This window comes from Ascidiella aspersa, chromosome 1 (assembly GCF_963924565.1).
Source record: "Ascidiella aspersa chromosome 1, kaAscAspe10.2, whole genome shotgun sequence".
Taxonomy (NCBI): domain Eukaryota; kingdom Metazoa; phylum Chordata; class Ascidiacea; order Phlebobranchia; family Ascidiidae; genus Ascidiella; species Ascidiella aspersa.
Window position 1 is genome coordinate 3,133,674 of NC_139447.1, and position 27,174 is coordinate 3,160,847.

At 35.7% G+C, this 27,174-nt stretch overlaps 1 protein-coding gene across 1 annotated transcript in view; it reads right to left on the minus strand.

Moving 5' to 3' along the window:
* The window catches only part of LOC146166570 (CUB and sushi domain-containing protein 1-like), a 30,082-nt gene extending 7,497 nt beyond the window's left edge, over positions 1-22,585 (minus strand). Inside the window, exons 1-12 of the mRNA XM_083390025.1 lie at positions 22,366-22,585; positions 15,307-15,365; positions 12,993-13,085; positions 12,747-12,864; positions 10,342-10,436; positions 9,812-9,868; positions 9,104-9,217; positions 7,475-7,663; positions 7,017-7,199; positions 5,752-5,937; positions 3,395-3,595; positions 1,694-1,870 (exon numbers count right to left, since the gene is read on the minus strand). Of these exons, the coding sequence (XP_083246151.1) occupies positions 1,694-1,870; positions 3,395-3,595; positions 5,752-5,937; positions 7,017-7,199; positions 7,475-7,663; positions 9,104-9,217; positions 9,812-9,868; positions 10,342-10,436; positions 12,747-12,864; positions 12,993-13,085; positions 15,307-15,365; positions 22,366-22,517 (1,624 nt within the window). The 5' untranslated portion in view covers positions 22,518-22,585. The remainder of the gene's footprint in view (positions 1-1,693; positions 1,871-3,394; positions 3,596-5,751; positions 5,938-7,016; positions 7,200-7,474; positions 7,664-9,103; positions 9,218-9,811; positions 9,869-10,341; positions 10,437-12,746; positions 12,865-12,992; positions 13,086-15,306; positions 15,366-22,365) is intronic.
* Between the last annotated feature and the right edge of the window lie 4,589 nt (positions 22,586-27,174).

Sequence of the window (27,174 nt, forward strand, 5' to 3'; positions counted from 1 at the left end):
CTGGAAAACTTATTTTGCCATCCCGGACTGTTCCGGATGAGTTTTACCACTAAGTATCAATTTTTTAACCGAAAGTATTTTGGGGAAATCTTTTTAGTTTGACTTGGTCTTCTAGACAGAATTACTTGATTTTATTTAAATCTATTTGGAACCTGTCTTAGTTTATTTAGTATTTTGAGCAAAATGACTTGTTTTCACTGAAGCTTTTCGGCAAACTGTCTTAGTTTATTTAGTATTTTGACCAAAATGACTTGTTTTCACTGAAGCTTTTCGACAAACTGTCTTAGTTTATTTAGTATTTTGAGCAAAATGACTTGTTTTCACTGAAGCTTTTCGGCAAACTGTCTTGGTTTTAAGACTTTGGGGAAAGTGTCGTTAGTCAACTTAGTCTTTCAGGAAACTGTCTTAGTCTTTTAGGCAGAACGAATTAATTTTCACATTAGGAAGTCTTTCGGCAAACTGTCTTATTTTATTTAGTATTTTGAGCAAAATGACTTGTTTTCACTGAAGCTTTTCGGCAAACTGTCTTATTTTATTTAGTATTTTGAGTAAAATGACTTGTTTTCACTGAAGCTTTTCGGCAAACTGTCTTAGTTTATTTAGTATTTTGAGCAAAATTACTTTTTTTCACTGAGGCTTTTCGGCAAACTGTCTTAGTTTATTTAGTATTTTGAACAAAATGACTTGTTTTCACTGAAGCTTTTCGGCAAACTGTCTTAGTTTATTTAGTATTTTGAGCAAAATGACTTGTTTTCACTGAAGCTTTTCGGCAAACTGTCTTAGTTTATTTAGTATTTTGAGCAAAATGACTTGTTTTCACTGAAGCTTTTCGGCAAACTGTCTTAGTTTATTTAGTATTTTGAGCAAAATGACTTGTTTTCACTGAAGCTTTTCGGCAAACTGTCTTAGTTTATTTAGTATTTTGAGCAAAATGACTTGTTTTCACTGAAGCTTTTCGGCAAACTGTCTTAGTTTATTTAGTATTTTGAGCAAAATGACTTGTTTTCACTGAAGCTTTTCGGCAAACTGTCTTGGTTTTAAGACTTTGGGGAAAGTGTCGTTAGTCAACTTAGTCTTTCAGGAAACTGTCTTAGTCTTTTAGGCAGAACGAATTAATTTTCACATTAGGAAGTCTTTCGGGAAAATGTCTTAGCTTGATTTAGTCTTCGTGTAAGTACCGATATTAGGAAAGGAATATTTGTCATACTTATGCTGATTAGTTGCGAATTAAACTTAGATGTTCGTTCAATATGCACTGATTAAACGTAGAGTTGGTTAGAATTTTATAATTCGTTAATTCTAATTATTTTCCAATTTGAAAAAAAACTAAAATTCTCTAATTCAAATGTCATTCTAATTTTTAAAATAAAACTAATTGTAATTCTAATTTGGAAAAACTGGAACGCTCCAATTTGAACTCTAATTTAAACAAACCAAAAAAATCTAGTTATCCAAGTCTAAAGGATGGTTCACACTAGACGCGTTAACGTCTAGCGTTAGCGTCTGGCGTCTAACGGCTAACGTCGTTCAGTTCACACATAACGCCGTGCCAGCGTTAACGGCAAATTTCCTCGCTTCTAACCGAAAGCTTTAAAGTTGAAATATTTCAACTTTTCCGCAACCGAAAGCGTTTTTTAAAAACGTTTTACGTTAATGCTAGACGCGTCTAGTGTGAACCAGCCTAAAGGCTTACCGCATAGGAGCAAGGCTGTGGTGTCAGTGGTGGCCCAGCTTCCATCAGTGCACGTATTCGCATCCACACCACCCAGTTCTTGTCCACTTGTGCAAGAATAAGATATGGCTGCACCACTCTGGTAAGGAGGGATAATGTTCACAGCCAGTAATCCGTTGTTCGGTGGAATACCGCATTCTGTTAATAGAAGAGTATACGTATATTTCTAGCGTTATCCGTAGTCATTTCAATAAAGTCAATTTGTTACTTTGTTTCGATTTTTTTTGGTTAAACCACCAGCTTTTGTTTTACAATTCACTTTATTTATAAATCTGTTGTTTATTGTCATTCGTGAGCGTTATTTCTTGCAATATTCCGACCATTTCTTAAGGCACTTCAACGTGAAAAACAAGAGTAAGTAATTTTTACTTTTTTTGGGGGGGGGCATGAACGTTTTTATAGAAACCGCCAAAAAGCTTAGTGGCGCAAAGGAAAATTGCGATTAATGGATTTAAAACTTGTATCATCTTCAGTTAATTTTAGTAAGGGCATTAGGTTCAGTTAGACATTAACTGATGATGATACAACTTCGTATAGAAACGTCTTAATTAAGACGATGCACGGATATGTGATATTTTCTAACTTGACATTGAATTACAAAGTCAAAAAGGTAGAGTAGATCAACATCATCTTGATTAGGACGTTTCAAAATGAGCTTGTATCATCTTCAGTTAATGTGACTGAGAAGTAAATAAAAACATCGTCCCACCTTTTACAATTGATTTCAAAATGACTTGTTTACAACAATACCCGTTGGTATACCTTTTTTTCCCAATGAGTTTTCAAAAATAATTTTAACCAATACAACCAAATGCGAATAAACGGTCATTCGGTCTTGCTTTCCTTTTTAAAGTAATTTGTTCAGGCTTGCCAGAGTTGAAACACACACACAAAACACCCACACACACATTAGTTCAGACTACGAGTTTGTTTTATATTATGACCTATCTAAGCAGTTATTTCCAACTAAGGGGGTTTACAACCAGGGGGGGTTGTTATTTGTTGGAGGGTTTGTGTAACAATATTAATCTCTTACCGATTGTCTTTGATATGTGTTATTGCTGCATTTGCCAAATATGAGCTACAAAAAGAGAATGTTCTTGTATAGAAGCTATAGAGCTTATAATCGAGAGTTTAATTTCCATTTCCGCTTTTAATGTAAACGATCACTTAACAAACTAAATTTGTAGGGGTGAATCAGACTTGAATATCGACTAAATAGGGTGCACAGTATAAAAAAAGGTTGGGAAGCTCTGCATTAAAGCTTTATGAAACAGAGTGTTTCCCCCCCAGCTTAAAGTGTGTCTCTACTAAAACCCAGCAGTCAACAAAGCTAAACCTTACAAAACGTCAACAACAACTCATAGCATAAATTAAAAAAACAGCTCCACTGGTAATTGTAATTCTTAATCAACGTTTCGGCAACCTATACAAGCCGCCTTTTTTGGGGCGAAAGACACCGAACGCTCGTACAATATATGGGAAACACACAAAGGAAAAATGCAAGAAACAACGCAAGCAACAATAAAATAGTTAGCGATAACGTTTTGCCTCTAGTCCTTCAGCAGGTGCTTGTAGCATGGCAAAAGCTTTGATGTTCATGGTGTTACCCTTCTTATAACCGTGTTACCCGTCTTATGAACAACTCTTAGATCTACTTACCTGAGAGACAGTTTATCATCATTCCATCCAAACTCCATACGCCGTTAGTACAAGTGCTGGTGATCATAGTCGTTCCGTCCCCGGGTGGAACCAGGGTTCTTCCGGTCTGGCAAGTGTACACCACGCTGGCCCCTTCTACATGGGGTGCTACAGGTGCAGTGAAATCAGAATTTGGGACCGGCGTCGGATCCATGGTACAACCTGGGTGAATAGAGAGCAATACATGTTTATATCCACTTTGGGCAACCCCAAACGCCTTCAGTATAATTGTGTGCATTATGCACGGTTCTGTAATGTAGCTGGATAATGAATTGCAAAGCCAAAATAGTCGAGTATATCGACGTCTTCTTGACTAAGACGCTTTGATACTTGCTTGCATAACCTTCAGTTAGTGTGATAACATCTTCAATTATTAACTGAAGATTCAAGATCTACTCGACTTTTTAGCTTTTCAACTTAAATAAATAACACCTGATTAGTCAATTTCGCGTTAGTATTCTGTTTTTTATATATTTTTTTAGAAACTGGACAAATTCGCTGTTTTATAGCAGAATATCCAACTGGGTGCTTTTAGTTTAACAATACATAGCTTCCATTTTGTAGCACTCCAACGGATTGAACAAGATTGATGAGCCTGGCTCTACACAAAACGTACATTCATATACTAAATGGAACGGAATATTAATGCAATGTAAAAAATATTCTTTCCTTTTTTCAAAATTAAATTTAAGTTGCTAGATGTGTTTATGAGAAATGTGCGAAATTTAATTAATTTGACACGAGTTTTTTCGAATTTTTTTTGGTTTTAATGAAATCCTGTTCAAACCCAATCTCAATAAACCTCACCATATAAAAACTACTGCAGTCGGCCACCCAAGTATAGGTTGAGAAAATCTGAACCAAACCAAGGTCCTTTAAAATATCTTGATTTAGTGAGACAAATGTGGGCATACGCATACACTGCAGGCTAAGCCAGGGGTGTCCAACAAGCGGCACGCGTGCCAAATGTGGCACGCGACCAAATAAAAAATGGCACTCAAGCCCCCTAAATTACTTATTTGCTATTTAGCCAACTGTAAAAAAATACCTATTTTTTTATACAGTAAATCGCTGCAATCACGACAACTAACAATTAATTTTAATACTATAACATTATATTGTAGTGGAGGCTAGCATTCACATAACTATAAAGTTTTGGTGTGAAGAATCAAAAAGCAAAAGTCAGTCTGCTACGTTTTATTATTTGTAAAAAAACGCTTTTATTATTAGAAAGAATTATATTGCTAAACTTTGGCACGGGAAGAAGCTATAGGATAAAAATTGGCACGCCGGCATGTCTGAGTTGGACACCCCTGGGCTAAGCTAGCATTCCTTATTTTTGGAAGTTGTTTATAATGAAAAAATATATTTTTTTAAAGGCATAATATCAAAAGTAAGAATTATTGTATAGGAAAATATTTTTGACATTTTGAACTGTTGGAGCAAAAAAAAAAGAATTTTGACAAGTCAGATTGATCTTAATACAAAGAAAACACTTTATTGCATTTATGGCTTCTATAGTTGTGTTTTTTTATCCTGTAGACTTATTTTGTTACCTTTATTAATAATTATTGAAGATAAAGCAATATACTGTAAAAAGTGACAACCTTTCTAACGAACATTTGAACTATAGTAATTATAAAGAGGGTTCTTCCGACAATCATTTATTCTGTGCCGACGTTTCGACTCTTTGTAATTAATATAATGCCTGGCAGCAACAGTATATTCATTTGATCTATAGACCTTGAAATTTTCGACATAAAATAACGAATTTCTGCAACGCCGATGAATACAAAAATCCAACGCAAATGTTAATTAAAATGAATATCAAAGCCCATACAGAAGTTTAGAAATTTTTAACGTTTCACATAAATATTATGGTTATTAGCTGGAGGTTGTAGTTGAACGTAGAATGAATTTCAATTTTATACAAAAGTTGGTATTATTTTAAACGACTAACCCCTTACTCGTTTTCAATATAGCCATAGTCTTCATTCATAATTTATATATATATACGCATATTTCCATTTCTAGTTTATAATTTGGTGGGTGGCTTGTTGGCAATCACCTACAATAGCAAAGTTCTAGGCTTTTTGTCGTAATTAAAGTCATTTTTTTATAAGATGTAAAGATAAATATATTTCGCCCAAAACGTGTCATGGCTTAATAACACACAAAAATAAACACAAAAAACATCTTTAGATATAGATTAAAGACTTTTAGCGAAATTGAAATTGATTTTTTCAACAGCTTCCAAACCCCACAGAGTGGAACCCTTGTGAAAAACGAAAACAAACGCTTCCACGACGGCTACTTACCGCACATAAGGATTGAGGCGAGAGGGAACTGCCATTCGCCTTGAGGACCATTGCACGTGTTTCCTGTTGCTCCGCCCACCGCATTGCCCAAACTACACGTGTATGCAATCGTCGCAGTGATGGGATACGGCCCATTGGGTGGATTAAACGTCAGTTCCGGTCTGGTAGGAGGCGGGTCAGGACATCCTGAAAGGTTGCATTACAATGTTGGGCGAAAAATCGACTCTACCAAGCAGCAAACCAGGGGTTCTTAACATTTTTTGTATGTTTTACCCTTTTAGTACGAATATCAAATTTACCCCCAATATATAAAATGGCGCTCATACATGACGTAACCATGAAGAGATCAAAAGTAATTAGCAAAGCATACTTTTACCGACACTAGACGATAAACAATCAATTGGTCAAACTAGGCTAGATTCGAATTACCACTTAATTCGAACTAAGAACGTAGGCTACCAAAATCTACAGCTGGTACAGTTTTTTTGTCTCGTCAAGTTATGTGGACATATTGATTGATGGTATTCACCCCCTAAAACGAAAAAAATTGCACCCTGGGTTAAATTTACCCCATGTTAAGAAAGGCTGCAGTAAACAAAACTTATCATAAAGAGTGTTCGACTATGCCGCAGGCGTAGCCAACTTACGTCTGTTTGCGATCGACCGAATTATCTTTGAGATACTCTCAATCAAGTGGCTCGGTACAAAAGTCACAAAACCATTATATTATTAAACATTTTGAGTGTTAATTGCAAGACAGCGATGGAGGTTAATTTAAATTTTCGTGTTAAAGGTTGGATTTAAGGTTGTGTTTAAGTTCCATTATTGCTCATAATCAGACGAGTTTGCAAATTTTAGTAGTTTAAGATTTAATTTTGTACAAAACGAACTGGACTTGACTAGTTATAAATATGACTTTAGTGGGACTTGACTTGATTTATTTAAAAATATTTTGACTCGGATTTACCTGATTATACAAAAATACCTTGCTTAGAATTTAGGTATTTTAAGAATGACTTGACTTGGTTCGGTCGTTTAAAAACGTCTTGTTTACAACACTGCTAAAATCGTTGAAACAGACACAAATTTCTCGGAGCAAATACTAAACTCAACCGACTAGCACCAAGAATCATAATCATATAATGTTCAAAATCTCTTCAATTTTACTCTATGAACCTGGTTGTAAATGGTTAACGAGTTAAAAAAAGTCAAAATATGCGAGACCACAAGATCACTGTCGATCCACAGCAAGATATTTTTTATACCTGTGCATTGCGGAGGGTCCCGGTTCAACCATTCTCCATTGCTTAGGCACATGTTTGTACTCGGCGTGTTTATAACGATGCTTCCAGCTAAGCAGGTATAGGTGATTAGATCCAAGACCTCGTAGACCGACTTCATGATGTCAAAAGTCGTCAGAAGTGGATTGTTGGGCGGCGGACCGCACACTGGAAAACAAACATGACATCAAAAAGGACGCGGAAAAGCTCAAATGAATGACCCCAACAAAGTGTTTTGCAAATACAGCCTCACCACACTTGGCGTTTGCTATTTTCTTTAGTAACAAACCTAAACCGTTTTTTGTGTTTCCAAAATTTTCTCCGTATTTTACCAGATTTGATGTTTCCGCCATTATTATTTTTCTTAACTATTACCAGATTTGGCGTTTCCAAATATTTTCAACGTATACCGCATTAAGTGTTTCAAAATGTTTTTGTCTGACCTGTCCTGCAGGAGGGTCCGGTCGGCTGACTCCACTGGCCGGTAATAAGGCAGACGTTCTGGAGAGTTGCCAGATCCCCTACGGTTCCAGCGGGGCAAGTATACGTCACACTATGACTAAGTTGATAAGGAGCCCCTGTATTGCCAACGATTGTACCACTCGTGGGAATAAACGGTTCGACAAGGCAAACTAAAAAAGTAAAACAGGTTTAATAACGTATGTTGAAATGAATAAATAGTTATTTGAAATATTCAGGATGATACCTAGTTCTGTATGGGCTATTTCTTAAGTCTTACTACAATCTCCAACCATTATGCTCCAAAGTTTAATAACGAGTTATAGCAGCTGTCAATAAAGATGAACAAGAACGAGCTGGTTAATAAGCAAACTGCTAATTTTTCTGTGTATACCCCTCTTTAACAGACTCGGACAACTAGATTTATTTTTGCATTTTAAAGCTAGATTTGATTTATTTATAATTTTAATATTTCAGTATTTCCAAATAAGATAAGAATTAAAATTGATGCATTTTAGTTTTTCCAAATTAGATTACAATTAGAATTACCAAAATCAAAATAGAAAATAAAGCAAAATTTAAAATTAAATTACATTTAATTAATGCGCTTTTAACTTACCTGCAATTTATTTGTACAATAATCTGATGGTCAAATTTTTCTGTGGTATTACTACTATTGTTTAATATAGCCTATCCTTTCCTTACTGTAAAATTCAACTATTTAGCCAAACGTCGATCTTGCCAAAGGGTTTAATTGAAATTTCGAGCGACTAAAAATACCATTGGACAAAGTAGCATTTTTTTATGAATGTCGATTAAAATTAAAAAACTAAATCGATTTCACAATTAGATTAGAAATAGAAATAGCCTCATTTTGATCCAATTCATTTAATTGGCCAACTAGAATTATCTGGTTTTCCAAGTCTGGTTTGCGAGCGAGCTTCACATGGAAATGCAGCAATTTGCAAAACTGTTCTCTCGGAAAAAATTAAACTAATTTTTTGGCGTATCTTCAAATTGAAAGGGAATTTAATATTAAACACATATCAACAAATGTAGCTCTTTTGAACTTCCATACATAAGATCAAAATAAAAGCGACATCGCGTCGGAATATAACTTATAGTTCAGAATACGGCCAAAACAGGACTAACGCCTAACAGTTGTTAAATAGGAAATAATATCCTATTCAAATCGCCTTCTTCAGGATGAATGACACCGAATGCTAAAAATACAATATATTAGAGGTTCTGTTAAATCGGAATAAGATCTAAACCATAATCAGGTCTTTCAATTTTTTTTAGCTAACCCCTAAAACCATTCGTAAGTACATTGCTAACTCCCTTAGTAATTTCAGCTCTATCCCAATTTCTAACCCCCCACCACTAACTCCAAATAGGGGCAATCAATATGTGGTGGGCATTACTGCGTACTTGGCTTTATAATTTCGTTTGTCTTAAAAACAATTGACAAAATGCAAAGATATATCAATTAAATTTTAGTTTATATTGTGAATTTCCATTCTTTTTTATGTCCTGTATATAAACTTAAAATCACCTAAAAAACGATAGAAAATGAAAGAGTACCGAAGTCTAGGGAAATAGCGAAGACCCACCGTCTTGGCAAAGTGTGCCACTAATTTGTCCGGGACAGCGACATTCGAACTTGTTCAGTCCATCAATGCACACGCCCTGATTGGCGCACGGGTTCGGTGTGCAGTCATCCGTGTCTGAAACAAAAATGATGGTCAACTTTGCAGATTATTACGAACCGACATTAATTGTAGGGCTTTGCGTTAAAAAAAGAATAAGAAACCCTGGATTTTTGGAGTTTTACTGTAAATATGTTGTCGCATTATGAGCAATCTTCCGTGGCTAAAAAAATGACGTAAATTTCGGAGCTTAATATTATTGAAAACCAGCTCCTCCGGTAATGGTAATCCTTAGCTAGCGTCTTGGTTACCGAAACGTTGTTTAAAGATTACAATTACCAGAGGAACTGTTTTAAATTAATATTACTATGGCTGGTAGCAACAGTTTATATTTTAAAGCTTAAAAAGAACCGAGGCTATTATTTAGAGGTTCTCTTTAAGACCGATTATGGACCCTTGACCTTGGGGTGAATACCTATGCTAGGTTGCCCAAAAATTGGTTTACAATTATAGTCACCGAAGGAGCTGTTTTATAATAATATTCCCATGTCTGGTAGTAACAGTTTTAATAACTGATATTATTTTTACGAGCCCGAGTTGAAAAAGGTTAGGAACCCATGGCCTTATAGTAAGTTTTACACTAAATATTGTTTTTTGTTGTTGAATACAAACCGTCGCATCGAGGCGGTGCTTCCAATCCGGGTCCGCAGGTCGTTCTTAAACTGTATACTGTACAAGAAAACAGCATTAATTGTATGCAACTGTATCCAACAATTCAAAATCCTGTTTTGGTGCTCTGATTTTAGTGCAGTTTTACCCCTTGCAAATTTGGTTTAAAGTTTTTAATTTTAGTGATGAATTGAACTAATAATTTTCTTTCTTAAAAACAATTAAAAATTCAACAATCAGAGATTGAACTTTATGGGGGGACGCTAGAATCCAACCCTGGCAAATAAAATGAAGTTTTTAAAGCAAAACAGATGTAACCTTTGTTTTATTAAATGCTGACAAATCCTTATTTTGCAACAAAATTTATTGGATAATTTTTTAAGGTGTTGCAGAAAGCTGGATCACACATCGTCGAATTCTTCCTACATTCAACAACCCACATTATGACGTAACCAATATGTATTGTGTCACTAGAATTCGAAACAATGCTACCTATACCTGCGTAACAACTCCAAAAAACTATTTGTTCTTACCGAAGTATGAACTGCGATAGCAATCCGGTGCTATTGGCGGGTCTCCGTTTGGGTCACCCTCAAAGAAACAACATCCCATTCGATTACAGGAATACCTGAACAATACATCGTTATTAGGGATGTCAATAAAATAGGAATTGTGAAACTTTTTTTAACGCGGAACCCTAAAAAATGCTTTTGCTTGGCATGGGCCGGGTCGACAGGAAATTTTGAATATGACGTCATTAATTTTCGTTGCAATTAAAATAGATTTCAGAAATTTGCTGTTTCTGGTCCAAAACGTGAAAGTAAAATGGAGTTTCCGTACGAAAACGTTTTGTTTTTAATAAAACTATTAAATGTACACTAATATTTTCAAAAGGCTTTCATGGACCCCCTAAAACTAATTCACGTACCCTCAAAGGGCACACGGAACCCAATTTAGGAATCCCTGCAATAAACAATATCGGAGGTACTCTAGGATTCCTGCCAATTATTTTGCGTTAAAGGAACGAGTCGTCAAAAATAAAATTGCAAAGAAGAAACAAATATGGGAGAAAAAATGTAATAATAATACTTGACCGACCCTAACCCAAACGCTATTTTACACCCTAACACCAAATAACGTTAGCAATATAAACCCCCGGCGAAAATGTGGTAGGATTTTACACCTGTTCCATAATATCGTTAGGTTTCTCAAACAGGGTGATATCAGTGCACATAAGATATCAAGTTAATCTGTACATTCTCGCCATGTTTTTTTAATCATCATGTAGTTTTCTACGTTAAAAGGTAATTTCTGAGAAAATATTATAATACACTCGAAGATAAATAGAATTCCGAAAATAAAAGAAAACTTGGCCCTAATAATCTGGATATAATTTACATTGAACTCATTATTTTTTATTTTTACATAGTAAGACGTAATTTGATATCAGATCGAATTGTGGTATTTTCTGCCCAAAACAACGGATTTGAGTATCGTAATAAAATACCGATTACTGAACAACCATCGCCGTTTAAAAATGCGAAAAATGTTAAAAATGCGAAAAATGTGTAATTTGCCTTAACTTCCGCTAGGCTAGCAAATTGCTATTCTTAAATTAGTTGATATAACTGATAATGAATTGCAAAGCCAAAAAAGGCAGTAGATTGGCATCATCTTGATTAAAACGCTTCGATACGAGCTTGAACCATCCATATAAATGTGCTCAACCGCTTTGGCTTTGCCATTCATTACCAAGCTATACTACAAATCCGTGCATAGTGTACCCAACCATATAACTAAATATTAAAAATGCATGTTGGAATAAAAATGACAATTAGTGTTATTTTAGATTTAATCAAACACCTTCCAGATCAAATGATACGAAAAAGCTCACGTTCAGCAAATTTTACATGGTTTTAAATGATAATAATATTTTTAACGCCAAAAGGTGACGGCTACGTTCCGAAACTTGGTACTTCATAGGACTATTTGAGGACCTCTGCTACAGCAGGTAACACGTTGCATTGGAGAATTTTTTGTAACATAATAGATTAACAACGAGATGTATTACACTTCTAAACGCTTAAGCAAATTTTAGTCTTATTACCTAAAACAAACCTACCTTTAATGTTTCAATTTCATGTTTATTGCTTATTTAAACATAGTAAAGACGTATTTTCTATATCAAATATTTAAAAATATGAAATACCAGGTATCCGAAAGTTAGTACTTTATAGGGTTGTACACCTCTGCTATAGAGGTCTGACGCGTCGCATTTTGTTCTGGTACAATCGTTTTCCTATAGCACTTTCAACTTTACTATGGTCAACTAAAAAAAATGACAAAACTCGTGAATCGTAAATCGCAAGCTATCGATGTAATTTGACTTAATTGTGATTAGCGTGAAACAATTGATTGTTGCTCATTCTTATATTTTCTGACACAATTATCTTCCAGTTTGAGCTTAAGCAATGGCCTAAACTCTTCTTTAAATTTTGTATCTGACAAGTATGGACTGCGATCAAATTATACCGGACATCTTTGCTCTTACAGATAACTCTATTTCACTAACGAAAGTTAATTTTACAGCATTACAATTTGAGATGTCCCATATATATATCAGATCAAAGCAGATACTACATACCAAAGCGGTGAAATTGGTACTCGTCCGATACTAGGGTGGTTTCGCTGCCGACAACGAGATGTAACCACACTTATGAACGCTAAAACAGATTTAAAGCGAATAACCTAGGAAAAAACTACCTTCACGTTTCATTTCCATCTTTTTTGCTCATTTAAACATAGTAATGACGTCATTTGCTATCGGATTGGATCGTGATACATTTTTTCTAAAATAGTGGTCGGTTTCGAAAAATTTCAAAAAAAATGTCAAGATTTGGATTTCCTTAGTAAGAATACTTAGTTAATAGGAACCCACAAGTCATGATTGATTCCAGGATTGCAACGGAATCTAAAGCGGCCGACGCGCCTTCTGTCGCAGGACAAAATGGCCAACGAACCAGGGAAGCCAGGCTCTCCACCGAACTGTAAGAAGTCTGAAAATACAAAAAACGTTGAAATAAAACAAAGCAGCGTAAAGAAAAACTTGTCATTGTACTTTTGGGTGAAATCACCTTATTTTTAGGAAATAAGAAAAGGACAAACAAAAGTTTACTATTCTTACCGCTTCGGCTGTAACTTGGTCCAATCGGGTTTCCTGGACCTGTTGGTGTCCGCCTGGTGGCGCCAAAGCTGATGAAACCCCTGGAAATGTCCCCTGCGAAAAAAATTGAGCTAGTCATCACAACGCTGGCTAAACGTGCAGGTAAAACTGTTTTTAGGTGGTTGTCTTGAAAGCAGGGCTGCGGAGTCAGACTCGGGACTCGACGGAGTCGGCTTGTTTTGCCGGAGTCGGACTCGGGACTCGAGTAAGACCACGTAAAACTACCCGAGTCCGAAAAATTTTGAAACTGATATATGCCCGCCAACTGTAAATTCTACAGGCGGAATAGCATATCCATTGATATTTTCCAACCATGTATTGCGAGTGGATGAGTTATATGACACCCATATAAGTGGATTGCTCAATATCAACCTTATTTCGTTACATAAACAGGGGCAATAAAGCTGTAGAGTCTGAGCCGGACTCGGGACTCGACGAAATCTCACATTTGTCCGGAGTCAGACTCGGAACTCGGTATTCAGACTCGGGTTTATTTATTTTTTGGCCGGAGTCGGACTCGGGGTATTTAACCGACTCCGCAGCCCTGCAGTTAAAAGTTTCAGAAATGATTTAAACCAGCGCCTTAACATAGCAAAGATCGACCGCCGGGAACGAAGTCGATTTTCAAATTTAGACACAAAATTATGTTTGTAAGTAAGGATGTCCGATAATTTTAATCGTTTTATTCCGATACCGATGCCCGATATTTTGGACAGAAATTATCGCGATCCGATCTGACACCAATGACGTAATCAGTGAGCTCAAACAAACTAATAATATTCAAAAGACACCCAGAGATAACTTTTCTCAGGTTTTTAGGCATAATTTGCTTAAGCGTGAAGAACTTTAATTACCACTATAGTTGTTTACCCACTTTATGTGATGAATAGGGCGATTATTTTTGACTTGTCAAAAAAAGTCAAAATTTTGTCAAAATTTCCACGTTAGGTCAAAATTTCTCAAAATTTTTTCAAGTCAAAAATCGAAGAAAATCGTTTACAAAATTAAAAAAAAACTAAAGTCAGCTTTTTGAAATTGCTCGTGAAGTTGTTTTGAAATTTAAAGTTAAATTTAGTTTTGATTTATGTTCAAAGTCATTTTAACCGTATTATATCTTTATTTTGAGCAATTTTCGGTATAAAAACGTGTGAATAACGACGCCTAGGTTATTCAAATCAATATATTTCTAACTGGTCAAAATTTTGTCAAAATAAAGTATTTTTGAGTCAAATTTCCCATTTTCTAGGTTAAAAAATAATCGCACTAGTGATGAATTTACTTTTAACAGTAGAAATCCCTGCATTGGGTGCCAAATCATGGTTAAAATAGCTTTATTAATTTGGTATAGGATTATCTCTAGTATCGGACGAGCACCACCCTAGTATCGGACGAGTTCCGATATCATCACTTGGCAGGTATCTGCTCCGTTTCGATATTTTTAGACATCCCCATTGGAAAGGCAGCAGTACCAGCTTTTATTTTCATTCCAGTTTGCTTAAACTAACTGTCAACAAACTCTGTCCCCAGGCCAGACGCAAAGTGCAAAATTATTTATTTTACACCAGCCAACGACATTTCTCCCTATCCTGAAGATAAAACGGGGATAAGAGTTTGTCAGATGCTAATCCAAATTAAAATTCAATAAAATTGTAAACTTAATTAGAATTTCCTAAACACACTATAGTTTTTGCTCAATAATTATATTTAACTCGAACTAAGTTATTCAAGTATATGAAACTAATTTAAATTATCTGACATTCGATCGTCCTTACTCAACTATAATTTCTGTAATCTTCAGGTTATAGAACAATATTTTGCCTGCTCAGAGCATCTAAATACTTTGAAATACTTCAAGAGTGCCAAAAAATATATCGAGAGAGTTTTGAAAACACAAAGAGATTTGTTAGTTTTTCCAATAGTAAAACCACGACAGTTATTTAACTTTTCAATGAGCCGGAAATTTCGCCATTCAATGGTGCCTCCTAGTTTAAATCGTTAAAGCTTGAACTTTTTGGCTGGACCATTAAAGGCAATATCGCTGAAGATTAATATTCATATTTATAAATATTTTTTTGCTAACAGTTTGTTTGCTGCTAAGGTGTACCCAATACGAACTGTGTAAAAATTTTAACTCTGTAATGTCACAACTTTGGAAATATTGCCCCGAGAAAATATCGGCTCGCCAAGTTCGCCCAAGTTTATTCAAGCAGTCCTATATATAGTTTATACGCATCGCGAAAAAGCAAGCAGGTTATATACATTACACAAAGCTTACTTTTTCTGTAGCATCGCAGAGGATTCGTCAGCGTAACCCTCCTGTTGTAACAACAGCCTCTGAAAAGACACAAACACGATAACTTTACCGAATTGCTGTTGCTGCCAGGCTTATATAGTAAGCCTTCTGTAAAGTTACAAGTCTTTGGCCCTGAAGAAGATCACCCGTATAGGTTATCGAAACGTCGGCGCTAAACACATATTTGTCAGAAGAAACCTTATATAATTAAATTTACCGAATTAATAAAAAAAATTGTATAATTTAATCTATAAAGAAGTTCTAACCCATTGTTTTAAGTTTTTCACCTGGTAAAACCATTTTGCTATCCAGAAATAATTTTAGGCTTTAAATTTTATAGGGCAACTTAAAGTTAGCCACTTAACACACTATATTACTTAAAGAAAAAATATATATATTATCAAAAGCGACGGCTTCAGCTAACAAAATTTATCAGTAAACAAAAGAAATACTTTTACCGAGTTCCTTAAAACTTTGGAGCATAAATGCTGGAGGCAGTAAAACATAATAGGAATATCAGAGCCCATACGGAAGCAGGCAGTTTTTTTTTAAGGTTTGGTTTGGGTGACCGCTAAGTAGTTTTAAGAGACCGCAAGTGTTTCATTGAAATACCAAAAAGTTGCAAGTCCAAAATTTGTGAAACCGCTGGAGAAATTTGGGGACCGTTTCGGTCAAAATGTTATACATTCAAAACGTTCATTATGCAACCTATTCTTCTGTATGGGATTTGATATCCTTACTACGACCTTAAAACTTCCTTACACGCCGCGGTTCGTGAACCACTGTTCTAATCTTTAAAACCAATCATTAGGGAGTGTTCTACATAAGTTCAGTGTTCGTTGTTTTAAATATTGCACTGTTGTTATTCAGAGGGCCTTGGTAATCACGCAGTGTTTTACACCATAAAAGGTAGGCTACATTGCGCAGAAATTAGTAAATTTATACTCGAAAAGATCACAGTAATGACGTCACTTGGTATCGGTTTGTACGCTAAAAATTTTGCCGAAAAATCTGGGTATTGGTAGTGGGACAAAATACGACAACAAGTTAGCACAGGGCTTTTCTAGTTTTTATATAACTTTTAATGGGCACTGTAAGGGGACGTTCTAGGTAACATTGTATATGACGTTATGTTGGATTGCAATTTAAGTAAATGGTTTTATACTTTGACCTGATGAAGTACGGTAGTGCGAAAGCTTGTCGAGAATGAAATACAATTTTTCTTTATACAGTGCCACCTGATTCCTCTAAGTCAGGGGTCGGCAACCTTTTTCTAGTCGCGGGCCAAAACCAAACTCAGAAAGATCTCTGCGGGCCGCACAAAATGATAACTAAGAATTGTGTGATTTTCATGTTAGAACAACGATGAATCATCTGGGTCTCGCAACTTATTTGCACTTGAAAACGTGTTTAATTACGTTTAAGGAGGCAGTAAAGTGTTGGTGCAAAGCGTGACAAAAAGCGTTTGTTTGGTTTAAAATTCGAGTTCACACGTCGTCATCCATAGGCTACTAGGCTACTAATGAAAGGTGTAATAAAACTACTTTGAGGAAACGCAATAACATTTAAAGTTAATCTAGCTCAGTGTTTGTTAACCTTTCAAGTCAGCGCAAGCGTTTTTTGGGGGGTATACCGGCTTTTCTTAAAAAATCTATGTTCAATATTTTGAACAAATTTTCCGTTTTTCCGTGACGCACTTAGCTGCCTTTCACGGCGCAAAAGTAAAGGAATGCTGATCTAGGTGACAACAGCATAGAAACGTAAACAAACCGGACGGAAAATGATGATTCGCGCGAAGCCCGAACAATTTTTCCACTTACGTAGTTAAAATAGTCAAAAAGTATGTGAAATGGACTCGTGTCTAATTTGTCAAAGAGGCGGCGGGCCGGATGAATTACATCGGCGAGCCGGACGTTGCCGACCCCTGCTCTAAGTAAATAGTGTTTTCTACCGATTGCGAATTGTGGCCAAAAATCAAACCGAAATGCCTCATCGCTTAAATCCTACATAAACCAGTTGCATTTTTTCAGTATCCTGGCCTATGTATTCGCAAGTTTTTTTGTAAACACTATTGAAATACAGCAAATAATTTTTGTAGATAAAACAAAACTATGCAATTAATTAAATAAAGATTTTCTAAAACCGGTTATTATGGCATGCCAGTAAAACGATCTAGCATTCATAAATTGGTGTTCTTCAGCCGGATGTGGAGATTAAATATTGACCTTCTCAGCTGTTAGTGGTTATTACAATATTACAGTCATTTCTTGGTAACGCGCTTAATCCTTTAGCACAAGTGTGTACAAGTGCAATCACTGGTATCCCGCATTTAAGCCCACTATCTTTTATTCTCTAAAGTATTTACCGTAAAGATTCGCTAATGAGGTAAGAGGAGAATCATATAACCAGGTTTGTAAACATAATTGAGATGATTTAGATCGTTGAATTTAAAATTATAGTTATGAAAAGCGCCAAATACGTTTGTTGGGACAATTTCAAGCGAAATAAGGAACAAATGACCCCTAATGCAGAATACCGACTTTACTTTTGTGGTTTAATTTTTTTTAACAAATTGTAAAGAATATATAATTTTTCATTTATTTTTGATAATATTAGCTAGGGGTTGTAGTCAGTCGTAGAATGAATTTGAGTATAGGTCATATTTCTTAAATGTATCGAATAAATATTCATTTCTTTAATTTGTTACGTATTTCTGTATTGGCCTTGATATTCTTTTTACTTCTAACTACAACTTTAAACCATTAACCTAACATTTATTCGAAATGTCTACAAAGCGTGTGGGTTTTGATATTTATTCTTTATTTACAGTTGTTTATGCGTTTTATTAATTTGATGTTTTATAAAACCTTGGTTCCGAATCCATTTCAACAGGAAGAACAAACGCTGTGGAATCATAAAAGAACAGAATCGTTCATTGAACCCCACAGGCCACTTTTCTAAGCTGCCTGAAGCATTATAACAATAATGTGTAACAGGGCGATTATTTTTTTGACTCTAAAGCAGGGGTTCTTAAACTGGGGTCCATGTACCCCTTGGGGGTTGGTGAACTGATTTTAGGGGTTCCATGATAACAGTAGTGTATATTTAAGAAGAAATACATTTTAAGAAGAGTTTAATTAAAAGTAAAACGGTTGTGCACTGAATGTAGACTCTATTACACTTCACATTATTGGACCGAAATCAGCAGATTTCTGAAAAAAATAAAAGTTTAAGAACTTGCACGGAAGCATCACAGGCCTCTGACTGGACCTCGAATTGCCAAAACGCTTAGAATAAAACTTTACCGCCTTTTGGCCAGCACCCCGCAATTGCGTGCAGTGAAAGGCAAACTTGGCGGCGACGCAGACAAACCGCCCGACGGTGCCGCCCGCGTCACCCGTTCCGTTCTTAGCGGTACCGAGCCCAAAAACTCAGTGCTTTGCCCGACGGCGGTCTACCGCCAACCGCAAAAAGTTGATCGGCAATCGCCGATTTTTGTTTCACGCGTGTTCGTGACTAATTCATCTTTCACAATGAGTAAAGGTTGATATTATATAATGGGTGAAGGGATTTGTATTTTGATAACGTTCATTTTATATAATAAGCATCATGTTTCTTGAATTTGCTCTGTTTTAGTTTATTGTGTTTGGCCAATTTTACTTTGTGTATTTTGGCTTCGATATTATGATATATTAATATGAATGAAGGTTGTATTAGCTGACAAATCCCTACTCTAAATTCTGTTTGTAAGATAATTTAATTAAAGGTTAAGTCGTAGAAACACAATACACGTTTTTCTTAATAATTATAATAAAAGTACTAAAGCCATTATATGTTAAAATCGACATTTTGCTGTTGACAAATGTTTCGACGATACCCCATGCCATCATTAGATTTGTTTTTTTATTAAAAGGCTAAGAATTTTTTTGAAAATGGTAGGTATAGTCCAAATTTTCCTTTTGCATTAACAGTCAGTCTTTTGATTAGTCATGGTAGTTCATAAAATCAATAAATTGGTTCTTACAGTTCGTACTATTTTCCTTTATTTAAGTGATTAGGGGTTGTATGTTTAGGGCCTTATTGTTATTATACGAAAACCATATCATTCTGCTGGTTATCCTTGATTAATGAAAAGAGAGTTGTGTGTTTAACATTAACTAAATAAACTGTTGCTACCAGGCATGGTAATATAAATCAAAAACAGCTCCTCTGGTAATTGTAATTGTTAACCAACGTTTCGGCAACCTATACAAGCCGACTTCTTTAGTAAAATCTGTTTTTTTCTTTTTTTCCTTTCCATTTATTGTACGAGCGTTCAGTGTCATTCACCCTGACGAAGGCAACTTGTATAGGTTGCCGAAACGTTGGTTAACAATTACAATTACCAGAGGAGCTGTTTTTGATTTATATAACATTAACTATCTTAATTTTTACGGAGTAGTTTACATATCTCTCCTTGGTTGTTAATTTTAACACGAAATAAAGAAAAACTTACAAAAGATTTATCAAAATTTGTGCCTTCGTAATAAAAAAGTGAAACCCTTCCGTTAACTAAACTGAAACACTTTAGAAAAGTAAGGATTTCCCGCGGACAATAAAATGTGAAAGAAAGATTCTTGTCTTCGTATCCAAAGATTTTATGTGATTGTTCTTTGTACAGAAACTGACGAAGCCTTAAAGGCGTAATATATATTTGAAAGATTTTAAGAAATGATTTCATGTTTTATCTGTTTCAATAAATAAACTGTGTTAAGATTCTTCCGTCAACTCCGACGAAAACCTAAACGGGTGTAAATAGCGCCTAGGGGCTCGATTTTGAGCGAACCAGCGCCCACGAATCTCAGCAAAAAAGAGGTGCGTCTTATAAATGTCATCCGTTTGTGAAAATCGCCTTGCGCCAGGCACGATATTTGCTCGCGTACGGTCGCTCGTAATAACATCAAAACACACAAAAAAGGGGGCGATTTGGGCTGATCTTTACGGCCATCTCAACTCGTGGTTTTTAAACAAAGATAAACCATCCACGCTGCCCTATAGGCAAGCAAAAAGCCCTAAAGGGCAAATCGTGTTTGGCGCATAAAGACCACGTATAGTCAGCCAAGGTTCCGCCCTGCCAAGTTGGCATAAAATCAGCCGCGAGGTGTTTTAGCGTGTAGCGAGGTGGAATTTTGGCTTGATCTAATCTTCCGGTTTCCGTGAATGCACTGTGTAGGCAATAATTAATCGTATCAAAAGGTAACTGCCATTCAAATGGTGCCAAATGTTCCGCGTACACTTCTTTAGTAAATGAGGCCAACGATTTCATTGAATGTTAGCACAATGCGTATTTCGGAATATTTTCCAAAGTCAATTATATAAGAATTTTTATTGCAAAATTCCTCCGACCTATAATGGTAATGTTTATCGCCCTCCATTTGTAAATATATTCTTGCATGCAAACTGAATATGTAAAAAAGAAGATATCTCCTCGCCCTAAAGCACGTTAATGACGACAATGACTTCGAATGGTAGCAATATATCTGAGACAAGAAAGTCTAAAGTATATATATATTCTTGCATCTTTCAATTTTATAAAATAACGTTCTCAGAAGTACTAAAATACTATACTCTTTTATTTCTATTTAGGCCTTTTGCGGTTATCATAAGAGTCTATTCCGTAACAGTGGCGGCGAAAAATGTCGGAATTTAATTGCCACCTGTATTGCTACACAAAACAATTTTCGGAATATTTCGGAACATATTCCGATAGCCGATATTGCGATACCGATACCCGATATTTTGGCAAAAAGTATCGCGATTCGATGTGACACCAAATTACGTCATCACTATTAAAAGTAAAACAGTAATGGTTTTTTCTACGACATTAGTCCACAATTTGTTTAATTTAGCGTTAATAAGTTGAGTTATGTCGAGTTTTTAACCTATACTATGTGTTTCCATAAATTCGCCTTTTAAAATTAGATCACTTCTCTGGATCGCAAATCATGATCGAAATTGAAATATTAATTTGCTATCAAATCGGCGCCGATACCACCCTAGTATCGGATAAATACCGATACAACCACTTGCTATCAGGTTAGGGTTTCTCTTTTTCCCGGATTTTTTTCACTCCCGGGAAACGGGATTGAAAAATTAAAATTCCCAGGAATCTCGGGATTCCTGACAAAAAATTATACCTAAAACTATACGTCATTATGCCGTTTAAAATTATTTTATATTAGCTCCAAAGATTTAATTAAGCTCATTTATCTTCTGTATCTTGCTTCTGCAATCTTACAAGACCTTCTCGTATTAAAGTCAGCACCCTTATTTGTTTTTATTAAAAAAAACACATTTTTTGGTAGAATAAATTTAATTAAGTTATTTCGCTGGTAAGCGCAAATAAAGCAACTCATGCAGGGTTGGTAATCTTTTTTTCTTTATATCAGTTAAAAACGACAAAAATTTTCGACAAAATTTTTTTTTAAGTTTTGCTATGTTGCCGAATAACCGGTATTAACAAAAAATTCCCGGGATTCGGGATTGGTAATTCGAAACATTCCCGGAGAGGAACCCTAGTTTATGGACTGAGTGGAGTTCACTGTATACACGGCTGTATGGACTAGTTGGTACAATATATCTATCTATTTTTTTTTAGCAAATAAGAGATTATATATATCAGGTATCATATCCGATCCAATATCATCGGCAACCCTACAGTATGTATCTAAAAAAAAACGTTTTTATTTCGGCCTCCTTGTTATTAAAAAAACGTAAAAATATCTGCCCGAGGAAAGTTGAAGGAATTTTTCAAATTGCCGCTACTGTTCATCTCGCAAACAAAACTTTTTTGGTAATTTTTTTTTTTTTTTTTTATCTATTTTTCTCTTAATCGTCATACTTATATGGGCTATAATAAAAAAGTATTTGTTTAGGTTAAAATTTTGCTTTCTGCAATTTTGTGCTCGAAAAAAAATAGATTTTTAAACTATTTCGACTCCTGGCATTAACCAACAGACCTATCAAGCTACGCACTTAAAACGAAAAACAAACGGAACTTACAAACTCAAACAAGCCGATTCCAGTATGTTATTACTTCCTCCGCATCTTCGACGACTGACAATCGACAAATCGCAAGTCAAGGCCGCCCTGGCGACGCTGCATAGCTCTAAAGCGATCAAAATAAATCCAAGGACCCTGTGTATCGTCCTCATGACGCTACAGTAACTCCCACTGCTGCTGTGGCTTTTGCTGTGTTCGGCTGTAAGCTCCAAGCACAACTGAGAGAACTCGTTCAGCTATAGCTTTGGGAAAAGGGTGACCTGGCTGCTTGTCGTGCAAAATCTTGTTCCTTTTTTCCCACCCGTCCATAACGCTCATCAGTGCTTTAAGTCGACGCCCGCTGCACTTTGCCGTTTTCCTATTTACGTGCTTAACCTTCCACGCCCTAACACTGACCTAGCACGGCCGGAGATCGCACGAAAGCTTTATGGCGTCAATATTAACCTATACGCAAGGATATTATTATTAGTTTGATTTGGCTCGTTATTGGACGTGGATAGTTTCTTGGTCGGCTGCCTAAGCCCAGAGGGAAAACCGCGAATACGATATTTTGCACACGGAACCTGAAAAGAGACATTTTTAATGCGCGGGTAAGTTGGCCGTTTTCAGACAAATTCTATGCCTTTAAAATACTTAGTTCGTTTAGCAAAATGTTAACTTTCATTTTTTTGACATTACGGACGCAAAATGTTTGCGATTTTTTCTAAAGACCAAACGGACTGTCATCCATTAAATGCTGTGATTTTTCGTTTACAAATCGTTCTCTGATATTTTACAATCAGCAAAGTGTTACCAATTTTCATTTTCTGAAAAAGCATACGGAATGTCATACATTGAATTCTATGAATTTTCAATGCACGTTTCTTTAATTTGAATATTTTCGAATATATGCTATGCCTTTTTACAAAACGTAATTCTTTAAATAAACGCGGTCTTTGATAGCTTACAAACAGCAAAAAAGCTACTTTTTTTGTCACAAGTAAAAAGAACGCTTTTCGATAAATGCTATACATTATATTTTTGTGAAATTAAATGATCTCACACATGTTAATAACTGTGGCAGAAAATCAAATATAAACAAGTAAAATGGATATCAACCAATAGCTATAGGCTATTCCTTTGCAATGCGATAGTTACTTTCGATAGTTAACGTTAATGTAACGTTTTGCTGTTAAGGAAACAAGTTTATGCTTGCGATTCATTCTTTTTTAATTTATCAACATTTGAAAAAAACGTGTACCTCGACACAGGTTTTCCATTTTGAGCTTTGTAAGTTTTGTTGAAGTTTTGAGCTCTTTTAAAACTGTATCGACGTTTACGTTAAACAAATGGGTTAAATATATATGAAAAAAGGTTTCTGTTTGGGCATTTTTTTCGATTTTTTGTTTGTGATTTTGTCATCTCGTTAATGCAAATTGCGAAACACATACCTAAAACTCAAATTAAAAATAGGATGCCACCTTCAATTTTAATTGTTTTCTTTTTCATTTACAACACAAAACTAATCTCGTATTACAGAGATAAGAGGTTTCCTAAAAACATTTAAGAAATCTCTTTTTGTGTAAATGCCTCACTAAATATAGGTGCGATTTAAATGCCTTAACTGCTAACTAAATGCCGAGGTCGTTTTTTGCCAAAGGGAAATAAAGTGTCAGTAAACGTGATTGACGAGTAAAGGGTTGACGACAGACACGTCTAATTTGTGGCCACGTTTTATTATTGTAGCGTCGCTTCAATTTTGCCCGCTAATCGATTACACGCGTTTACAATTTACGGGTTGCAACATAGAACTCCAAATTGGACAGTCATTGCCTGGGGTGATGATAGTGCCAGGCGTGTCAGGCAGGTGTAAACCTTGGCATTTGGCATTAACTGTATAACGTGACAGACTTTGTGTCAATTTTGGTTTCCTGCCCTTTGAAACATCCCGTAGAATAACATTCGACTGCAACAACCTTCATTTCGAGTAGATTGCGATTAGCGCTTTCAAGTTTTGTAAAAGTTTTGGCATTTGGCGCAGATGTGCCTATTGCAGTTTTACATAAGTTTTTTTTAATTTTGTGGACTCTTCAAGTGGTTTTATAACTAAATTTATATTTTTAATAGACATATCTGTTGATACTTTTCTATGGAAATTACGTTTTATAAATTACAAATCTATGAGAAACGCGACACGCAATAGATGCAGCGTGTCGCTTTCATGTTAAGTTGCCAAGGGAACAAACAACGCTTTGAAACAAGTTTTTTTGAATGGTAATTTTACGGCTGCAAGTGTGATTAAATGCGTTTAATTTGCCAATTTACGATTAAATTACACTGAAACATTTGATATGATATGCAGATACGGATTAAAATAATAATCTGCCAAAATTGTAAATTCTGTCATAATGTGTATTTTGTGTCAAAACAAAATCCATCTTTTATTACAGTCCAAGCAGTTGTAGCATAATTTAGGGAATGTAGTTTTGTAAGGATGTAATATAGCTCTTCTTTCAAAAATGTATTTTTAAATTATAGCAAAACCATTATTGTTAATACGGGTAAGATGCTTGATCTGTTACGAGTAGCTATGTCTTTCCATTAGGAGCAAGCTCTGTTTACTGCAATTTTTTTCATCCGATTATAATGCGAATAAGCTTACCCATAGGCTAACTGCGCAATATCAGCACCCCTTGTCACTATTTCAATTTCAACAAATAATCCCGTTTATGATTTCTTTGGTATAAGTCAGTGGTCTGCAAACATTTTTGTCGCGGCCCAAAATACTCATTTCACAGCAACTGAAGGCCCACTACGAAAACATGGCGGATTCAGTATATTTGCTTTGAGTTCGAAGCATTACAACAGGGGTCGGCAACCTACAGCCCGCGGGCCGGATCCGGCCCGCCAGTGAAAATCAGCCCGCGACCTCTTTTTCAAACTTAGACACAAGGCCATGCATCATAATTTCAACTTTTTTAACCATACGAAAAAGCAAAAAAAATTCGCCTTATTTCAAAATGCAAAAAAAGTGGTCTTTTAAGACCAAAGGGCCGTGCGCATAAAAACTATCAAAGTGGAAACTAATCGTAGCAAGGAACTCTCTAAAATCAAAGTTTCTCCAACTTAAACTTTATAATCTTTTCTCTTGAATTCCGTCTTGTATGATAAAAATTACACCAAAGGGTATCAGAAATGAAATGTGTCTAATTTAACTTTTGTGTGTGCGAAATGCGCCCCGTCTTCTTGCAAATTGAAAGGCAATTTAAACCAAACAAAAACATTTTTTTTTTCGCTCTTCGCGCGTTAAGTTTTTGCTATAAAATACATATTTGTATTCAATTGCATAAAACATTTAGGTCCGACCCCGATTCAGAGGGATTAAAAACCACACGTTTTTATAACAAAAAAAATTGTTAAAACTTATTACGACCCGCCAAGAACTTGCTGAGGTTGGTTTGGCCCGCGACCAGCAAAAGGTTGCCCACCCCTGCATTAGAATGACGTCTTAAAGTTACGTCATCAAGTGGGTCGCGAAGCTTTTCTAAATGTTACATTTTTCTATCAAATCGGAAAATTATTGCATTATCATTAGATGTGTTTTGTCGCACAAACTCTTTCAGTACGCACGCGATTATAGTAAAGATACAAGTTTTGTGTAACTGTTAACCTTATTTCCAATTAGTTGCATTTTAAATTATTGCTAAACAATGTGGTCGTATCTCATTGTGGGTCGCACCATAAAGCTTGCATTAAAAGTGCTTCGCGAGCTAAAAAGGTTTGGGAGCACTGACTTAGGGTGTGTAGTGTTGCATAGATGAAATTTTGGAAATAATTAGTACTGCAATTAAAAGAAGATTTCAACATGTCTTAACCTAAGCCATCGAAAACTTGCCCTACTTCCCCTCGACCTAGAGTATACATCCGAACGTTCGAAGATTTCTCCTCGAACTGAATGCATAACTACCATTGAAGACGGACTGTCGTTTTTTGGTATAATGCCTAGAATGATCTCCGATTGTTGCTATGAGGATTATCGGCATCGGTCCGTAAAAGTAATATCGGTGAATGTCTACAAAAACTGGGTTTGAATGGCGCGCAACAGTTAAATGGAACATTATGTACAGTAAAAATAGTTATGACGCTTTATTTTATTTCGATACCGGCGACATTGCCGAGGTAAAATGGAAAAATTAAAACAATACATATTTGTATCTATAGGACGAGAGAAATCATAGTATATATTAGTCCAGTGGTTTCCAACAGGGGTGCATTTTTTTAGCTGCATATATGGAATAGCCGCTTAAGTTCAATTCATTTGCCAAGATTTTTTAACTGAAACTTAATTTTTCCCCTGTTTAACTAGCCGCTGTTACCGTAAGTTCTGCTGATTTGCTGGAGTTTTCATGAAAAGTTACAAAATAATACTTGTCTTCTGTTAATTGGCCACTATTACAGTAAGTTGAGTTAATATGCCAAAAAAATGTAAGTAAAAGTTACAAAACACACTTCTTTTTCTCTGTGATTAGCCGCTTACAGTAACTTCAGTACCAATATTTTATTAATTTAAAAATAAAAAAACGTCTGATTTGTCCACAGCCGCCTTTGATCGCGAGTACTCCCGAGCATTCGAATCCTTCTCCCCAGCAGAGAAGGCTCTCACGCGAAAGTGCGACCGCCCGCCCAGCGAGCACACGGCAAGTTGTAGAAACATCTTCGGTGAGCTGGACCTCTACAAGTGAAGCGCCCGCCACTCGTACAAATGCTGCGCTTGATGTTATTTCACTGTGCTGTTGTGAACCCCTTTATCTCCAGACATCTACGCAGGAG